The following is a 16,651-nucleotide window of genomic DNA, read 5'->3' on the forward strand; positions in this document are numbered from 1 at the left end:
GACCAGGATTTCTGATTACTATGTGATAGTACATCATTAACTGAATTAAATAATTAACACTTTGTTTCTCTATATGAATTAATGTAAAATCATCTGCCCTCTTAACACCTGAGTATTTTTTGAATGTTAAGTACTAACATTACCTAGATTAACTGCATTACTTGGCAGCGTCTCAAACTGAATGCCACCTGTTCACTGTTTTAACAGCACAGTGTTGGACACGAAATATTTAATTGTCTAAAATCACTTACTCTGTTGAATTCTGAAAAAATGTTAAGTCCTCCACCCAAAAAACAATTCTACCACTAATCGGCTCAGTGCCACAGTGCAAGTCACATAAGCTCTCTGTAACAAGTACAGGGCAGTAACAAACTTCACGGGGTCGCTGTGACGAATACAAGGATGTACACGGCACTCAGACTAATAACAACTGGCACACAGTAAATGCTATGGGTTTATTACAGAGTGATATGCTATTAAACACAATAGGCTCCTTGACTGCAAAACTTTAGAGATACTTTAACATGCTAATGTGCATTATCACTCTCAAAAATGTTACCATGTGTTGTATGAATCATATCCCAAGACTCTTGATGGTCTCATGGAACATATTGCTACTAAAAATATAACTAAACTTGTTGGCTAAAAGGTCAGACAGATTACCAGCTATTAGTAAACAAAAGCTTGAAAGGTATTTCTTTATTCCCAAGGATCATTAAGTTTTTGTACTCATGCAGAACCTTCGGCAATTAAAGGCCTGCGGCCCACAGCAGTAAGGACAGATGAATCAGGTAGCCAGGGAAAGAGAAGGGAATAATTTTCAGTTGCAGAGTCCCTAAAACTTGAAAAGTACGGGATAAGGATAAGAAGAGGAAAAATGGAGTTGTTTTAGTATTGTCAAGGGCACCTAAAAGACTAAGTATTATCTCAATAAAATAGTGCTTGAAGAAAATGAGTTTTATAAGTGAACTGATTGCTGCCTTTCTCCTGAAACAGAATGGCAAACGACCCTTCAACTACCCATATAGATATGTTCAAACTGTAGCAGAATAACTGGTTTCCTACGATCTGTGTCTCTGAAAACTTCCTTTTTATCACACTAAAAACAGTTAACACAGCTCATTACCTCATGTTTGTCGTCACTCCCTACACTGTTCTCTACCCTGTTTTAATGCTGCAGATATGTCCATAGACACTCACCATCACAACTCAGTAACACTTACCGTTTAAAATCAAAAAGAGGTAAAGAAACTTTGCCCAAAGCTTCTGGCCTCTTTCTCTGCTTATTAGAATCAGGGGAACTTCCACTGCTCTGATTTAAAATCCCAAAAAGAGTAAGGTGAAGAAGAGATTCTAATGGCAATTGTGATATCTGGATGGGGAAAATAATTCTATAAGGGAAAAAATGTATTAATAGAAAAAAACCAATTAGATAGAATATATTAACCCTTTAATGAAACAGACAGTTGTAGGTATTTTAATTGACCTATCAAATAATCTCTAATCCTGAGTAACTTTTACTTAAGTAGCAAGCTTGGCTAACATACACTGTAAAATATCTTAGACAAATTTTATTGAAATTTCAAATACATAACATTTCTTTAAAAATTTGTTAGTGCATTTACTCAAGATTTACAGTGCCTATTTCTAGGCAAAATAATAGTAGTAATTTTTATTTCCTTTAGGAAGAACCAGACATTTATGAGCATGAGTATTTTTGACTCGGGACATATGTGTGTGCTCATATATACACAGACATATGTACACATTTGCCAATGTTCCGCTTTAGGACGCACAAGGTCAGCAGGGGTTACTCTGAGGAGCCGTGCGTGAGATGGTTAAGTGTTAAAAAGAAAGTGACACTTTTTACCTGATATGCATTTCGTGTTATATGATTAGTTTCACAGACATGTATTATTTTCATAATTAAAAAAATAAAAGAATAGTATACCACTTACTAAATGCAGAATAAAAAAACATAAAGTTCTGCAATGTCCTATCTGCCTAAATAATGAAGCATTCCCTTACTGTAAGAATAGTATTTAAAAATACTAAACTAAGCAATGTTACAACATACTACCTTTCTACGATTATACATGCATTTATATATTTAACCTGACAAAGTCTATGAAGAATGGCATATTTCTGCAATTTAACAACATGTAGATTTAAAAGAGCATTTTAGGTTTTTTAAGTCAGAATTTCAGTCTGTTCTACAGCATCGTATCTAGAAGAGACCTAAAGATGTCAGTAAGGAATTAATGGATTTTAATGGGAACTGTAATAAAACTAAAAACCAGGATGCATACATGGAAAAGAGTTAACAAGGCATACTGAAAAAAATAAAAAGCTAGAACTTCACTTACAGCTCATCCCATTTAATAAGATAGAAGAAATTCTTATAGGTGCCAACCTTCTTTGATTGAATAGGCTTAAAAAGATCCTTTCCATTGTGAGACAGGGAACATATCAAGTAGTATTTTTCATAACTGAGAAAAGAAAGAGTTTAATTTTTATTTGATAATACAATTTAGTCAACTAACACAAATATATGTCATTAGCCACCCTTCCTAAAAGTGGCTATTATCTGAAATAATTGGGTTACCACTCATATGAACTTAAGGGAAAACACCCGACACTTAACTGCCGCTAATCCTGTGAAATGAAGAGACACAGCACAGGGAATGAGGAAGGGAACACGTCGCCCCTGGCTGCCAGTCTCCGGGGGTGAAATGATACCAGCTGGAGAATTCACCTAAATGTTATGTTCAGCTAGTACTAGCTTTAGATTTTAGTTGAATGACACTGAGTAATTATTCATTTTTAGGTAAATTCTAAGAGGAAAGAATACAAACGTTATCATCCCTAGGTGCTATTTTTCTTTGCTAAAGCCACTGAAAGTGGAGTCAGTGAAGCATACAGACAGTGCATCAGTCTGACTTGCACGGAGTCAGTGTTTATTAGGAGGGGACAGATGCTGTTATATTCTCATTAGACAGCAATAATTTAGCTCCAGTTGCCCTAGGCAAAGAGATGGTTAGGTACAATCAGGCACTCTTGTACAACAGAAGTCTTAGGTTCAGTAAAACTGCATTCTACTAGTATTCTAACTTACTGCTAGGTTTACACATTAATCACTTTGTTCATATATATAAATATACTATAAATATTGCTTTAAATCTAATGTCCCTGGTTCACAAACACCCCTAGCCAATGATTTAACCACTTTTCTCATTTATCCCTCTTTATTTAGGCATTTTACTAGTTTTATTTCCATCTTAATTATCACTGCAGTTTTCTGTATCATCTTCTAAGTATTTGTTCACCTTATTAGTGTCCCGAAATTTATTTCTGTGTATATGGAAGTACATGGGGGGTACTATCCCTGCAGCTTGCTAAAGGAATGAAACACCTTCAGACAGCAGTCGTACCCATTTAAACCCAAGTTCCAGGGGCAGGGTTTTGCTGCCTTTGCTTACTGCCGAATCCCTAGAGGCACAAAGAACACAGCCCACAGATGGTGCTCACTGAATATTTCTTGAATGAATTAATATACTACATTCAACTCATTTTGTTATTTTTTTGTATTTCACTTGTTTATTTTATATAAAGGTCAATTTAAGCAGAATTTACGTTTGATATCTTTTTACTGGACATTACCTTCTTTTATAGCATTAAGCTATTATTATAATACTACTTTAAAATATTCAACTCAGACTTTTCAGTTTATATTACTTACTTGCAAATAAGTTGAAGTTGGCAAACTTTATAGCAATAACAAAACAATCCAACAGGAAAAACCCATATTAAAAAATGTAGAAGAGTCTGGGGCGGCGCACTGGATTGAGCACAGGCCTGTAAACTGAAGGGCTGCCAATTGGATTCCCAGTCAGAGCACATGCCTAGGATGCAGGCCAGGTCCCCAGTGGCGGGCATTTGAGAGGCAACCACACACTGATCTTTCTCTCCCTCTCTTTTTCCCTACCCCCAAAATAAATAAAAGTGTAGAAGAAATCTGCTCTTGCACACTTGAAAGCCTAGCAAGCAGTAAACTATTGTACTAAAAGGGGGAGGAAAATGGGCTAATGTCTAGTTCCGTTATACTGGTTCTAAAGGAAAGCCAAAAGAGTAACAGTCATAAACTGACTAATTTATCAATCAACATTTGCCCTTTTAATTTTAAACATATTTTCCTGCCTTTTTCCCATGTAGTAGGAGTGGTATTTGTTACTGGAACAGCTTCAAAAATCTCTGTAATTTTTATGAAAACCACCAAGGTATCTGTGATTCTTTGTCATCCACTTAAATACCAAGATAACAGTGGGTGCTGACATTTTACAAGATCAGAATAACTTCTGGGTAAAGCTGTACATATTTTATTTTGAACAGCTGCTTACTTTGATACCCAATTGCTTGAAATTCCATGCGCAGCAAAAACAGTAAACTGGAGCTGTTCTGCTGTGGTCCATGCTTCCTTGATGCTCCTGTTCCTTTGGACACAGTCTGCAGGACTCCTACCAGAATTTCCATGGAGTCTGAGAAGATCATAAATCGCTGCAGTTAACTGGTCCATGCTTACTTGAACAAGATTTTCAGGATTCACTGAGCCTAGATATAAAGAAACAGTTAACGTGATTCTCTGAAAAAGCAGCAATCAGGGCTCAAATTTAAAGAACTGAAGACATACATACCCCTAGTCACACTCCTGGGAGCGTCCCCCTCTCCGGACAGTGAAGTCACCTGCATACACATACAAATTCGTCAAAAAATGGCCCATGACATAACATAAATGTTAAGCTTTCATTTCAAAACTCTCCCAAGGGAAACGTCCCCAAAAGTATCTGCAGAACTGATAAAACAATAAAAAAGTAACCCCCCCACCAAGTAAACAGATGATTTTTAGTAAAGAAAACCAAAATACTATAATTTTATTAACCAATGTCACTTTCCGAAATTTCAACTATTGCAATAATTTTCAAAAGAAAATCATGAAGTAAATGAAAATTATTGCAAAATACACTATCTCAACAAAACCTGCTTCATTAAACTAAATTAAGATTTGATATACAAAGTGATAAACATGCTAATACAGCATTTTATTTTCCATTAGTTGCTCTACTATTTAGCATGGCAAGAATGGCCTTAAAGAAACTAGAACTCCTTTACCATTTAGTGTCTCAAAACAGCTCTGAGCTCTCCTCCTACTCTCTATTTTACCCAGCAAATCAACATAATGAATAAAACCTCAAACATTAGGACCATGGTAGTTGATCACTTCCAAATGATTTCATATGCATTTCTGAATTTTTTAAACCAAGCACACAGTAAGGAAAAAAAAAGAGAGACCCAAACTTGTATATACCATGTGGACAGGTTTTCTAAGAATAAATGAATTGACCTTTCACCTAGATATTTGTTGAGGGGCACACCATCAACATCACTAAATTTATTGTGTCCTGCAATCCACTTTCTCTCATCCTTCCAGCAAGAGCCATGAACATCCCTGTGAACAGAATCGATTAAATACCCATGGAAAAACCATGGGGAGAACTTTCACTAAAAGCAATAGTATGCTATCAAAAGAGGGCTCCTGCCCTGGTGTCCACTGAGATAGTCAGTCAGTCACTGTTACTGAGGCATTTGGGTCTTCTCAACGAGGAGGAGATATGGTCCAAAAGAAAACCCCCCATATTGGCAGTCGTGGACACTTCCATCCAGAGGGAGTAACAGTACCTACTACCACCCAGGTCCTTCAAGCCAACCAACTCATTTATGCCCGAGTTGCCGCTCTATACACAACAGGTTCACCACTGGGCATCCACCTGTTCAACATCAACTCTCAGAAAGCTCTTCCAACCTCCTCTTAGGAATTCCCCACCTTACCAGGTAAGTCACCCAATCAACTCAAGAGTAAAAGCCAAAGTTAAAGTAACATTCTGCCCACAAGCAAAAATCTATCGGTTTAAGTGACAGATGCTCACTTCAATACGTAGCTGCATGTATTAAAATGCTAATTACTCAAAAATACTCACATCAGCACTTTTACTCCTTGGAAGATTAACTGCTCTCTTTAGCTTCTTGACTGATTCTGTAATGGCAGGAGTCTCCACACCATCTAAAGCACTACAGATTTTCCTTACAGCTTTAATAACTTGATCTACTGCTCGGTGCTGGTTCTTTAAAAACAAAAAGTAAAATAAACATAAGCATTTAGAATTTAAAAGATTGATTTCAGGAACAAAGTCAGAAACTAGACATTTCAGATGTGCCTAAAAACAGATGTACTTTACTCTTTCGTGATAAAAAAGAAAACAAACAAGACTGCATTTCAGCCCTGGCTGGTGTAGCTCAGTGCACTGAGCATCGGCTGGAATAGCTGGTTCGATTCCCAGTCAGGGCACATGCCTGAGTTGCAGGCCAGGTCCCCAGTGGGAGCCATGTGAGAGGCAACCACACACTGATGTTTCTCTTCCTCTTTCTCCTTTCCTTCCCCTCTCTCGAAAAAATAAATAAATAAAATCTTATTTAAAGAAACATTCTTATATAATGCATTAATCCATCAAATATTTATGCCAAACTTACATGCCAAGTACTGTTAGAATGAGTTGAAACTCAGTACTGTACCATTCTTTAAAAATTTAAAATTTTCCGTGAGGCTTAGCTACCATAAACTGAACATTCCCTTCATCTTCATGCTTGAAACCACCTATTTTTCTCAAATACCCAATTACCCTGCTGTCCTCCAAGCCTGAAGGTTTATTATCTAGCTCCCCATTTTTGCTTCCTTGTATCTCTGCTTACTTTTACTCCTCCACCTTCTTGCAAAACCTTTCCAGTTTTAAGGCTCATGCCATTTTTCCTGTACTATTCTCCATCATTTTTATGTGCCAATTATCAAATTACTATGTTTCAGTTTCAAATCTACCCTTCTTTGCTCTACTTTGTGTTACTGGAGCTACCAGACATTTCTCCTTTGCCAGCAGGCAAAGTGCTAGGATCTGTCATTAGAGGGCACCAAAGGGACACTCAACAGCAATGGTAGTATGAAGGTAACTCATCAGAGTTCCAGTCCTCTATTTTTTAATTCAGGGTAAGAGCCCAGTGATCGTCAAAGATCAGCATGTTCAGGCCATGCTCTCCCTATCTGACAGCTCTGGCAAGTTTCTTTGGCACAGGCAACCTGTGTGTCCCTGTGACAGCCATAAATTTCAGCATGTTGGGAGAGAGTGTTCCTTCACTATCCACTGTTCCTCAGCCTGGAGCTGACAGCTGCTTTGTTGCACCTGTCACTCTGGGACCCCTTTGAGCGGGGTTGGTAAACTTTTTTTTAAGGCCGGATAGTAAATGTTTCAGACTCTGTGGGCCACACAGTCTGTCACAAGTCAACCCTGCTATTAAGGATGAAAACTGACATGGATAATTCATAAATGAATGAGCATAGTTATCTTCCAAAAAAAACTTTATTTTTTTTTAAATTTTATTTATTTATCTTTAGAGGGGAAGGGAAGGGAAGGAGAGAGGGAGAGAAACATCAATGTATGGTTGGCTTTCATGCGTTCCCCTCCTGGGTACTGGCCTGCAGGGAACCGGCCTGTAACCCCGGTATGTGCCCTGACTGGGAATCAAACCTCGATTGTCTGGTTCGCAGGCCTGCGCTCAATCCACTGAGCTATACCAGCCAGGGCCAAAAAAAACTTTATTTACAAAAACACACAACAGGCTCGATTTGACATGTCAATAATATGCAAACTTCTGCGTCAGAGTCCTCTTTAACCCCTTGTAGTAATTAACTACCTTTTACTAATGAATGACTCTTCAACTGTCCCTGTTCAAAGAACTAGTACTATAGTTTCTGTCTCCTGAGCTGGCCCCTAATTAAGGGATCTGCCTTGCCACTGACACATGGTAACCTCTCCCACGGCATGCCACATTTTTGCTCCGGTTATTTACCCAACTTTCTACCCTGCATGCTATGACAACCCTCAGTTACATAAATGTGTATGTGGAAAACACGATCTTCAATCCCCAAACTGTACCCTACCAAAATCTTATCTACAAATCAGACTCTGATCACGATCTCCTTTGCTTGTAGCCCTCACACCCTCAGTCTAACAAAACCTGCCCTTTGAGCTCAGAAACTTGTCTGCTGCTTCTACAGACAGCTGGATACTTCTAACAAATCTCACAAACATACAGGTTCAATAGTCCTCGATTTTAGCAGGAACCTACCTGCCACTTAAAATTCCTTTTACCTGCTCTTGGTCAGCTCTCTTTCCCATTCCCCTTAGAATATGAAGCCAAACCAATATTCCTTGCCTCAAAACCCCTAGTACAATCCTACTTCATTTTATTGAAATACTTACCATCTTATCTCTAGAAAGCAAAGATGAAGAGGAATTAAAACTTCTGCAACTTTCTGACCTCCCTCCACTCCTACAACCTACCTCATGAGAAATTAAAACATATATTCACACAAAGACTTATATATGAATAATTACAGCAACACCAAATATAAGCAAAAACAATCTAAATGTCATTATTTGTTGACTGGATAAACAAAAAGTGGTATATCCACTTCATATCCACAAAGTATTCCACAATAAAAAAGGAACAAACTATTGACTGCATCCTACAACTTATCAACTACAACATGGACAGCATTTAAAAAGAGTCCAGTATGAGAAAGAAATCAGATATAAAAGATTACATAGGGTATGTTTCCATTTACATGAAATCTCAAAGGAAAACCTATCAAGACAGGAACCAGAACAGTAGTTTTCTGAGGCTGGGGGCAGGGAATGGCTGCAAAGCAGAACACGGAGTGATAAAAATGTTCTAAAACTGGATTGTGGTAACAATTATACAACTCTGTACATTTACTAAAAGAATCACTGAATTGTACACATCCAATGGGTAAATTTTATGGCATATAAATTATATCTCAATAAAGCTATAAAATATGAGGATTAAATATGATATTCACTATTTTAATAAGATGGTCCGTAAAGAGCTCTCAGATAAAGACCTACGAGCACAGACCTTGAAGAACTGAAAGATAAGCCACGCAAGCATCTAGGGCAAGAGCACTAAAAGAGGGAAAAAGGCACAGGGTCGATGGTCCCCGCTGGGGAACATGCCTACTGACTGCCTAAGACAGGGGAGGACGGGGGTAGGGGCCAGATCAGAGAGCTGGTGGGTCAGAATGTGTAGGGGGCTTGAAGCTACTAAGGTAGCAAACATTTTTGTGAACAAAAGAGTGACATAACTTACCATTTTAAAAGGTTTAAGATGGAGAGATAAAGAAACAGGAATTTGTTGGAGCAGAGGTCAGATTAAGGAACTTGGCGGTATTCACAAAAATGAAAGAGAGAGTGTTTAACATGAAGAGGGTGTAGTACTCAGGACTCAATATTTTGACATTGAAAATCTGTTTGGGTTCCAATGACCCTGTCCAGTCAATATATAGATTTAAATAAATAAATAAATAAATAAATAAATAAATTAATTAATTAATTAATTAATTTAAAGGAAAAACAAGGGCAGAAGCTGAGAGACCAGTAAGGAACTACTGCAACTATTATAACTAACAAGGACTATAGCCTTGGTAACAAAAAGTGGTCACATTCTTAGTATTTTCAGGTTAAAGCAGGCAGGAATTAGAATGACTGTGGGATATGAAAGATCCTTTTCTTGAGAAACCAAATATGATGCTAAGGTTTTGGCTTGAGCAAATGGAAGGTCAGAGTTGCCATTTATTCAGAAAGGGAACTGTGATAAATAAATATGAAGGGTAGTATAAAAAAAATCAGTTTTCTGCCCTGGCTGGTGCAGCTCAGTGGATTGAGCATGGGCCTGTGAACCAATGGGTCACTGGTTTGATTCCCAGTCATGGCACATGCCTGGGTTGCAAGCCAGGTCCCCAGCTGGGGGTGCCCGAGAGGCAACCACACATAAATGTTTCTCTCTTCCTCTTTCTCCCTCCCTTCCCCTCTGTCTAAAAATAAATAAATAAAATCTTTTTTTAAAGGACTAAGTTACTCTTTTAAAAAATTAATTAATTTTCAAAAATCCGTTTTCTAAATGTAAATTTGAGCTGTCAGGTAGTAAGATACCTGAATGTGGAGGTGAGGGAAGAGATTAAGTCTGGAGATACAAATTGGAACTGTGAGTACATGCAGGGTATTTACAGACATGAGATTAAGCGAGATCACCTAGGCTGTGCAATGGAGAGAGGAGAAGAGGTCCTAGCCCTGAGGCATTCTAATGTTAGGAAGTCGGGAAGATAAGGAGGTCGGAGGAGGAAGCTACAGGAGAGAGTGAGGACAGAAGAGACACCGGACGTAGGAGAACCAAGAAAGTGGTAGCCCAGAGGCCATGTGAATGTTTTAAGGAGGAAACAATCAACTCTATCAAACATTATAGAAAAACTGAGAAAAATAATGACTAAGAACTTACTACTGGAAACATCATGGAAGTCCTTCATGCCCTTCCTAAGTGCAGTTTTAGGGAAGTGCTGAGACTGAAATCTCAACTGGACAGGGTTCATAAGAGAATCAGAAGAGGAAGTGGGAGCAGCAAAAACATTAACTTTCAAGAGTTCTGCCGCAAGAGGAATAAAGAAGTAGAGTGGCTGCTGCGGGAAAATGCAGGCCTTTCCTGCTCAACATGGGAGCTATATCCAGGGCTCAGTCCTTGAGCTCTTTTCCTCTACCTGCAATGGTGATCTCATCCAGTCTTATGGCTGAAAAATACCATTCATATTTTAATGATTCCCAAGTTTATCATCATCTCCAGCTTGGACCTCCTCCATTAAATTCCAGATTCATATCCAATTGTTTATTCAACATCACTATTTGGATGAGTAATGGTCATACCAAACATAATGTCCAACACGAAGTAACAGATCTTCCCCCAAAACCTGCGCTTCTTATAATTTTTCCGTATCTCACTAAAAGGCAACTCCAAAGTTCCAAATGCTGTTAGAAAATCTTGGAGTTACACTTAACTCCTCTCTCTGTCTCTTTCTCATGCTCCACCATTAAATTTATCAGTAGTAAATCATCCAAGCATGAACTTGAAAATATTCACAGCATTCAACCCCTTCTCATCACTTACACTGTAACCGTCCTAGTCCAAGCCATCATCATCATTTCTCCTGTGGCAAAACATCTGAATTCGTTTGTTTCTACTCTTGCCCCCTCCTTCATTCTATTCCAGCTACAAAGACCTAGTGGACCTTAAATATACCCAGCACACTCCTCCCCCAGATAACCAGTAATGTCTTCCTCTCCTTCTGTTCCTGAATCAAATTAATCTTCTCAATGAGGCCTTCTCTGACTACCTTATTTGAAACTGTGACATTACTCTCCTCTTTCATTTTTCTCTACAGACTTTCCACATGATACCACATATATTTTCCTACTATATTTTATTGTCTGTCTCCTCCAACTAAAGTTCAAAGTAAGGGCAGGAATTACAGTTTCTTTTGTTCACTCTTGTATCCTCAGCACTTACAACAGTGGCTCACAATGAGGAGATACTCAGCAAACATTTACTGAATAAAGGAAGAAGTATATGTATGTGCTGGTAAGAACATACTCATAGCTAGAAATACATAAGTTATCTTACACTATTTCTTCTTCTCTTACCTCATTATCCATCAAAACCTTACCAATTTCATCTCCTGAGTATCGTTAATTGGTTCTCTCCTTTTTAACCTTCACCAGAGTCATTATCTTTTACTTGGACTACTATTCAAAAAAACCTTCCTGCCCTGGCTGGTGTGGCCCAGAGGACTGAAAGCAGGCCTGCAAACCAAAGGGTTGCTGGTTCAATTCCTACTTAGGGCCTCAGCTGCAGGCCAGGTTCCCAGAGAGGGCCACATGAGAGGCAACCACACATTGATGTTTCTCTCCCTTTCTTTTTCCTTCCCTTCCCTTCTAAAAATTAATAAATAAAAATCGGGAAGAAAAAGAAAAACGTGCACAAACATATTAAAAAACAAAACAAAAAACCCTTCCTAAATAGTCTTCCTAAAACCAATCTTGCCAACCCTAACCCTGTAACCCCAGGGTACAGCCAAAGTGACTTCAGAGTTCAGGGTCACCCACGTCACCCACCCCACCCCAGCCCACTCCACTTCCCACCCTCAGCTAAAAACATGGCTAGCGCAGGCGATCAGCAAACTTTTTCTGTAAAATGGCAAAGAGTAAATAGTTTAGGATATATGGTCTCTGTCTTAACTACTCAAATGCAAGCACAGAAAATTATATAAACAAATGGGTATGGCTGTGTTTAAAAAAGGACAGAAGAAGAACAGAAAGCAGACTGGGAAGTGCCCTCATACGAGTCAGGACAGCTCTGGCCTTCCCTCTGCTCGGCCACAGGACACAACAAGAAGTCAAGATGTTCAGTCTGCAACTAGAAAGAGGGCGCTCACTGGAAGCTGACCGTGCTTGTACTCTGATCTCAGACTTTCCGTCTCCAGAACTGAACTCTATTTTAACGACCTTTCAAAAAGAAAAAAACAAGTCACGGAGAAGAATGGGAATAACTGAAAGCTTCAAGTTTGTGTTGCTACTTGCAACTGTGCTGATTATTCTAAACTCACACCAATCACGTCTGGCATTAAAAAAGAACCTGAGTTCTTTGACTCTGACATGGTGGTCCTTGGCTCTCACCTGATACAACTGTGGGTAAGACGAAAACAATTTATGATATTCTTCACTGCAACATGCTGTACTGGAGGGAGAATGGGTCTAGGAACTATGCAGACCTATCTTCTACTTAGTTGTCATGTGGCCTTTGAGAACTTGCTTAGCATCTCTGGGCCTCAGATTCCTCAATTATAAAATGCAGTGGAAACCTATGCTGTAGGCCATGGTGAAGAATGGAGATGGTGATGTAGAGGACTGATCACAGTGATGTTGCTTAATAGATGGTTGATAAATGATAACTATTATTATTATTTTTTATTACATTCCAGAGAAATGGCACTTATGTACTGTATGATATAATAATATGGTTCCATATAATGTTTTGTGAGCTCCAATGGTAATTCTACATTAAAACTGATATACAGATCAACAGCATAGAAAGTAGTAAGTATGGGACAAGATTTTTAAAATCTAATCGATTTACAAGGTGACGTGGAATGTTATACTACCATTACCATTGATATTTATTTATTCGGATGAGATTAGATTTGTAATTAATCAGAGCTAAAATAAAAAATGTGAAAGTTGGGAAATCTTTGAGGGAGAAGAATTTATAAATCAAATATGAATATTCATTTATGTAACAAAGTTGCATTTAGTGCACCTCTGTGGCATGAAAATGTTAATGCAACCTACAAACAAAGGCGAAAATACAATATTAAATATGCAAAAAAACCCCAAAAAAGTGGACTGGAGGTGCATTCTCCCTCCCAGGAGCACGCATGTCTTTCTCCTCCTCCTACATCCTGCACCCCCACCCTGAAGTATTGCCTTTAACTTTCTCTCCTAAGCTCCAAGGGCCCTTCTTTTGCTTCTGTAACTTTCCCAATAAACTTCCTCTTATAGTTTGAAAAAAATGGAGGAGGGGGCACTGATCTAGAGAATAAAGTAAAACTCTTCAACATGAATTATTAGGTGATAACTTAGGTCTGTCCTCACTTCACACTTTGTACTCTATCATATAAGTGCATATATGTCCACCACATGTAATACAGCTGTGTGTTTTTCTTCCCATGTCCTTCCCAACTACCTTCTTCTGGCTGCTGTTTAATACTGTTAAAGATGTCGCTCAGGCAACATCCCTACTTAGATGCCTTTCTTAAACCCTTAAGTGGAGAGAAGTGTCCTTTGATCTCCCAAAGAACCTCAATGCATACCTCTACTTTACATTTAACTCTGAAATTTTGTTTAAATCCCCCATCACTAATTTTATTTTATTTTATTATTATTTTTTTAAAGATTTTATTTATTTATCTTTAGAGGGGAAGGGAAGGAGAGAGGGAGAGAAACATCAATGTAGGGTTGCCTTTTGTGCATCCCCTGCTGGGAACTGGCCTGCAGGGAATCGGCCTGCAACCCAGGCATGTGCCCTGACTGGGAATCAAACCGCGATTATCTGGTTCGCAGGCCTGCGCTCAATCCACTGAGCTACACCAGCCAGGGCAAATCCCCCATCACTAATTTTAAATTCTTGGTAGATGAGTACTAGCTCATTTACTTTCATAACTCCAATAAGTAGCATACAGTAAGCATTCAATAAATGCTTTTTAAAATTGAAGTGAAGGTTCTTAGTAGTAAAGCTGAAGTGAGAAAAGACACACTGACTAAGCATTACCAACAACTTCCATTAATAAGCTGGGTCAGAAAACAAGTCATCAAACATCAACATCAAGAATATAGTTTAGTTCTGACTGGTGTGGCTCAGTGGGTTGGGCACCATCCTGCAAACTAAAGGGCTGCTGGCTCGATTCCTGGTCAGGGCACATGCCAGAGTTGCAGGCCAGGTCCTCAGCTGGGGGTGTGACAGGCAACAGATGGCCGTTTCCCTCCCTCTTCTTCTCCCTCCCTCCCCCTCTCTCTAAAAATAAATGCATAACATCTTTTAAAAAAAGAATATAGTTTAAATAGTCCATCAATGTTTTACCCAATGTCAACACTACTTTTTAAAATAGGACAGAGACCAGAATCTTTAAGTCATCGTGTCAAAATGGGACTTAAGACTTACTTCAACTTGAAGAGCCAGCTCCACTTGGTGGTGATAAGAATCTAAGAGTTCTCCAATAGGGTGTCTGAAACAAAGAACAGCTATTGTGGCTGAAGGACACTATATACGAAAAATGTATTCACATCCAAAAGTATGAAAAGCCGCAATTAATGCTTTAGATGCCACACCTTGTCATGACTTCTTTATAAGGTTTTTCTATTTGATGCAGGTGTTTGTTTAAATCCACTGGTGTTTCATCATCTTCCGCCTAAACAAACATATATACACAAATGTTTACCAAAAAAATCAAATCTATTCTTTGGTCTTTCTGTTGCCAAATTAAATATGGTTAAGCGTATGATAAATTCTTAAAGCTAAAGTGATTTTTCAGAACAAAGGAAAATATCAGAATTATAAATGTTATTTATAACTGACTGTAAAAAATAGTCTGAAAACTTTTGTTTAAGTGGAAAAACATAATACTGTTGAGTCTAGTTTCTAATATTTAAACAGCACCCAACGCCAAAACTACTTCTGTTCTATATACAGAGACTGGGAAACTAAAAATACTTTTAAAGCCGGCTGACAGCCAAATTAAGGTGGGGTGGGAACCAGATGGGGAAGAAATCATTCAAATTTCCGCATTTTCTTTCTTACGATAATCAAGTTTCTCTTTATCTGTAACACCAATACAGGAAGGAGGCACTAGTCTCTCCCACCATAAGTCCTTACTACATAAATATACTCAGGAACATCATTCCTTAAGAAATGAAAAGAGAAGTTACAAATAATTGCTAAAATGTACTGAATTTTGTGAAATAGTTTCCACTACCTAACATAGCAGCAAAACCTAAGAAAATAGAGAGTAGAAATGACTGATATTTTCCCACCCAAAATTCTACCATGTGAAGAATAATTTTCTTTAGAGAGTAAAATTCAAGTGCATATACAGTAATAAAATGGCCTCATTTCCTGCATGCTATTTTGTTTTAAACTCCAAAAAAATGACTGTATTTTTAAAACACAGAATAAGTTTTCATTTGGTGAGAAGTGATGTATTTTTCTCAATTTGGTGCAAAGGTCAGTACAGATCTTCCCCCCCTCCCCAGAAAACTATATTAGTATTCAAAATCTTTCCTTCTTTCTCATTTCTCCTTGATTAGAAACTGACAGTTTCATTCTTGTGTAAAACTACGACAAATCAAATTTTTCATTCCTCCACTTTGATTTTCAAATAGGCCTCTTGCTCTGAGTAGTATGCTACCTAACTTCCTTTGATTAAAAATCTCCCGGCATCTGCTAAAAAGACTCCTTTTGAGATCAAGAGTTCATCGCTTCCAGTCCAACCCAGAAATCTTGCAGAACATACAAACTGCCAATCAGCTCCTTAGCAAAATTATTCAGATTTAAACAAAAGCAATTCAATTACAAGGCAAACACTTACTGTTCGGGCTAGATTTTGACACATTGCACTTAATGGCAAAAGTTGTAGTTTAATCTCTGTGTCCCATTTTCGGCAGTTCTGAATATGTTCATGACTTCCAAGGCAATGATTACTGTTAAAATATAGTAATTGTTCATCAATGTTTTGTTTTCTTAAAAATAGAAATTATAGAGGTGAGAGCAAAATATAAATTGCATCTGCATCAGAAATGGAAGAGAATGGTAAAAACACCGAGATGGTTTTTTTAACCAAATATAAGCATTTGAGTAGAGGATTAATTCCACATGAGACGAGTCAAAACATAGAAGAAAGAAGATGAAGAAAATTTAAAAAATAGGGACAGGACATTTTTAGTGGCCTAAGAAAATGGAATCTGTAACAAGACTAAATGCCAGATGCAATAAATTTGGGTTCAGAAAAAGTCATATAAAACAATTATGTCAGGTATATAAAAGGAAATCAGAACTGACCCCTTTGTATAAAATAATAGCACATGCTATGAAAGGA

At 38.0% G+C, this 16,651-nt stretch overlaps 1 protein-coding gene across 3 annotated transcripts in view; it reads right to left on the reverse strand.

The window, feature by feature from the left end:
* The window catches only part of PIK3C2A (phosphatidylinositol-4-phosphate 3-kinase catalytic subunit type 2 alpha), an 83,635-nt gene that overhangs the window by 29,771 nt on the left and 37,213 nt on the right, over positions 1–16,651 (reverse strand). For all 3 annotated transcript variants that reach the window (XM_053673032.1, XM_037150514.2, XM_053673033.1), the window contains exons 6-13: positions 16,145–16,256; positions 14,889–14,968; positions 14,722–14,785; positions 6,033–6,176; positions 4,692–4,740; positions 4,398–4,608; positions 2,367–2,489; positions 1,224–1,391 (exon numbers count right to left, since the gene is read on the reverse strand). In XM_053673032.1, the coding sequence (XP_053529007.1) occupies positions 1,224–1,391; positions 2,367–2,489; positions 4,398–4,608; positions 4,692–4,740; positions 6,033–6,176; positions 14,722–14,785; positions 14,889–14,968; positions 16,145–16,256 (951 nt within the window). The remainder of the gene's footprint in view (positions 1–1,223; positions 1,392–2,366; positions 2,490–4,397; positions 4,609–4,691; positions 4,741–6,032; positions 6,177–14,721; positions 14,786–14,888; positions 14,969–16,144; positions 16,257–16,651) is intronic.

The sequence above is a fragment of the Artibeus jamaicensis genome, unplaced genomic scaffold, assembly GCF_021234435.1.
Source record: "Artibeus jamaicensis isolate MK-2021 breed Jamaican fruit bat unplaced genomic scaffold, CSHL_Jam_final contig_797, whole genome shotgun sequence".
NCBI lineage: Eukaryota > Metazoa > Chordata > Mammalia > Chiroptera > Phyllostomidae > Artibeus > Artibeus jamaicensis.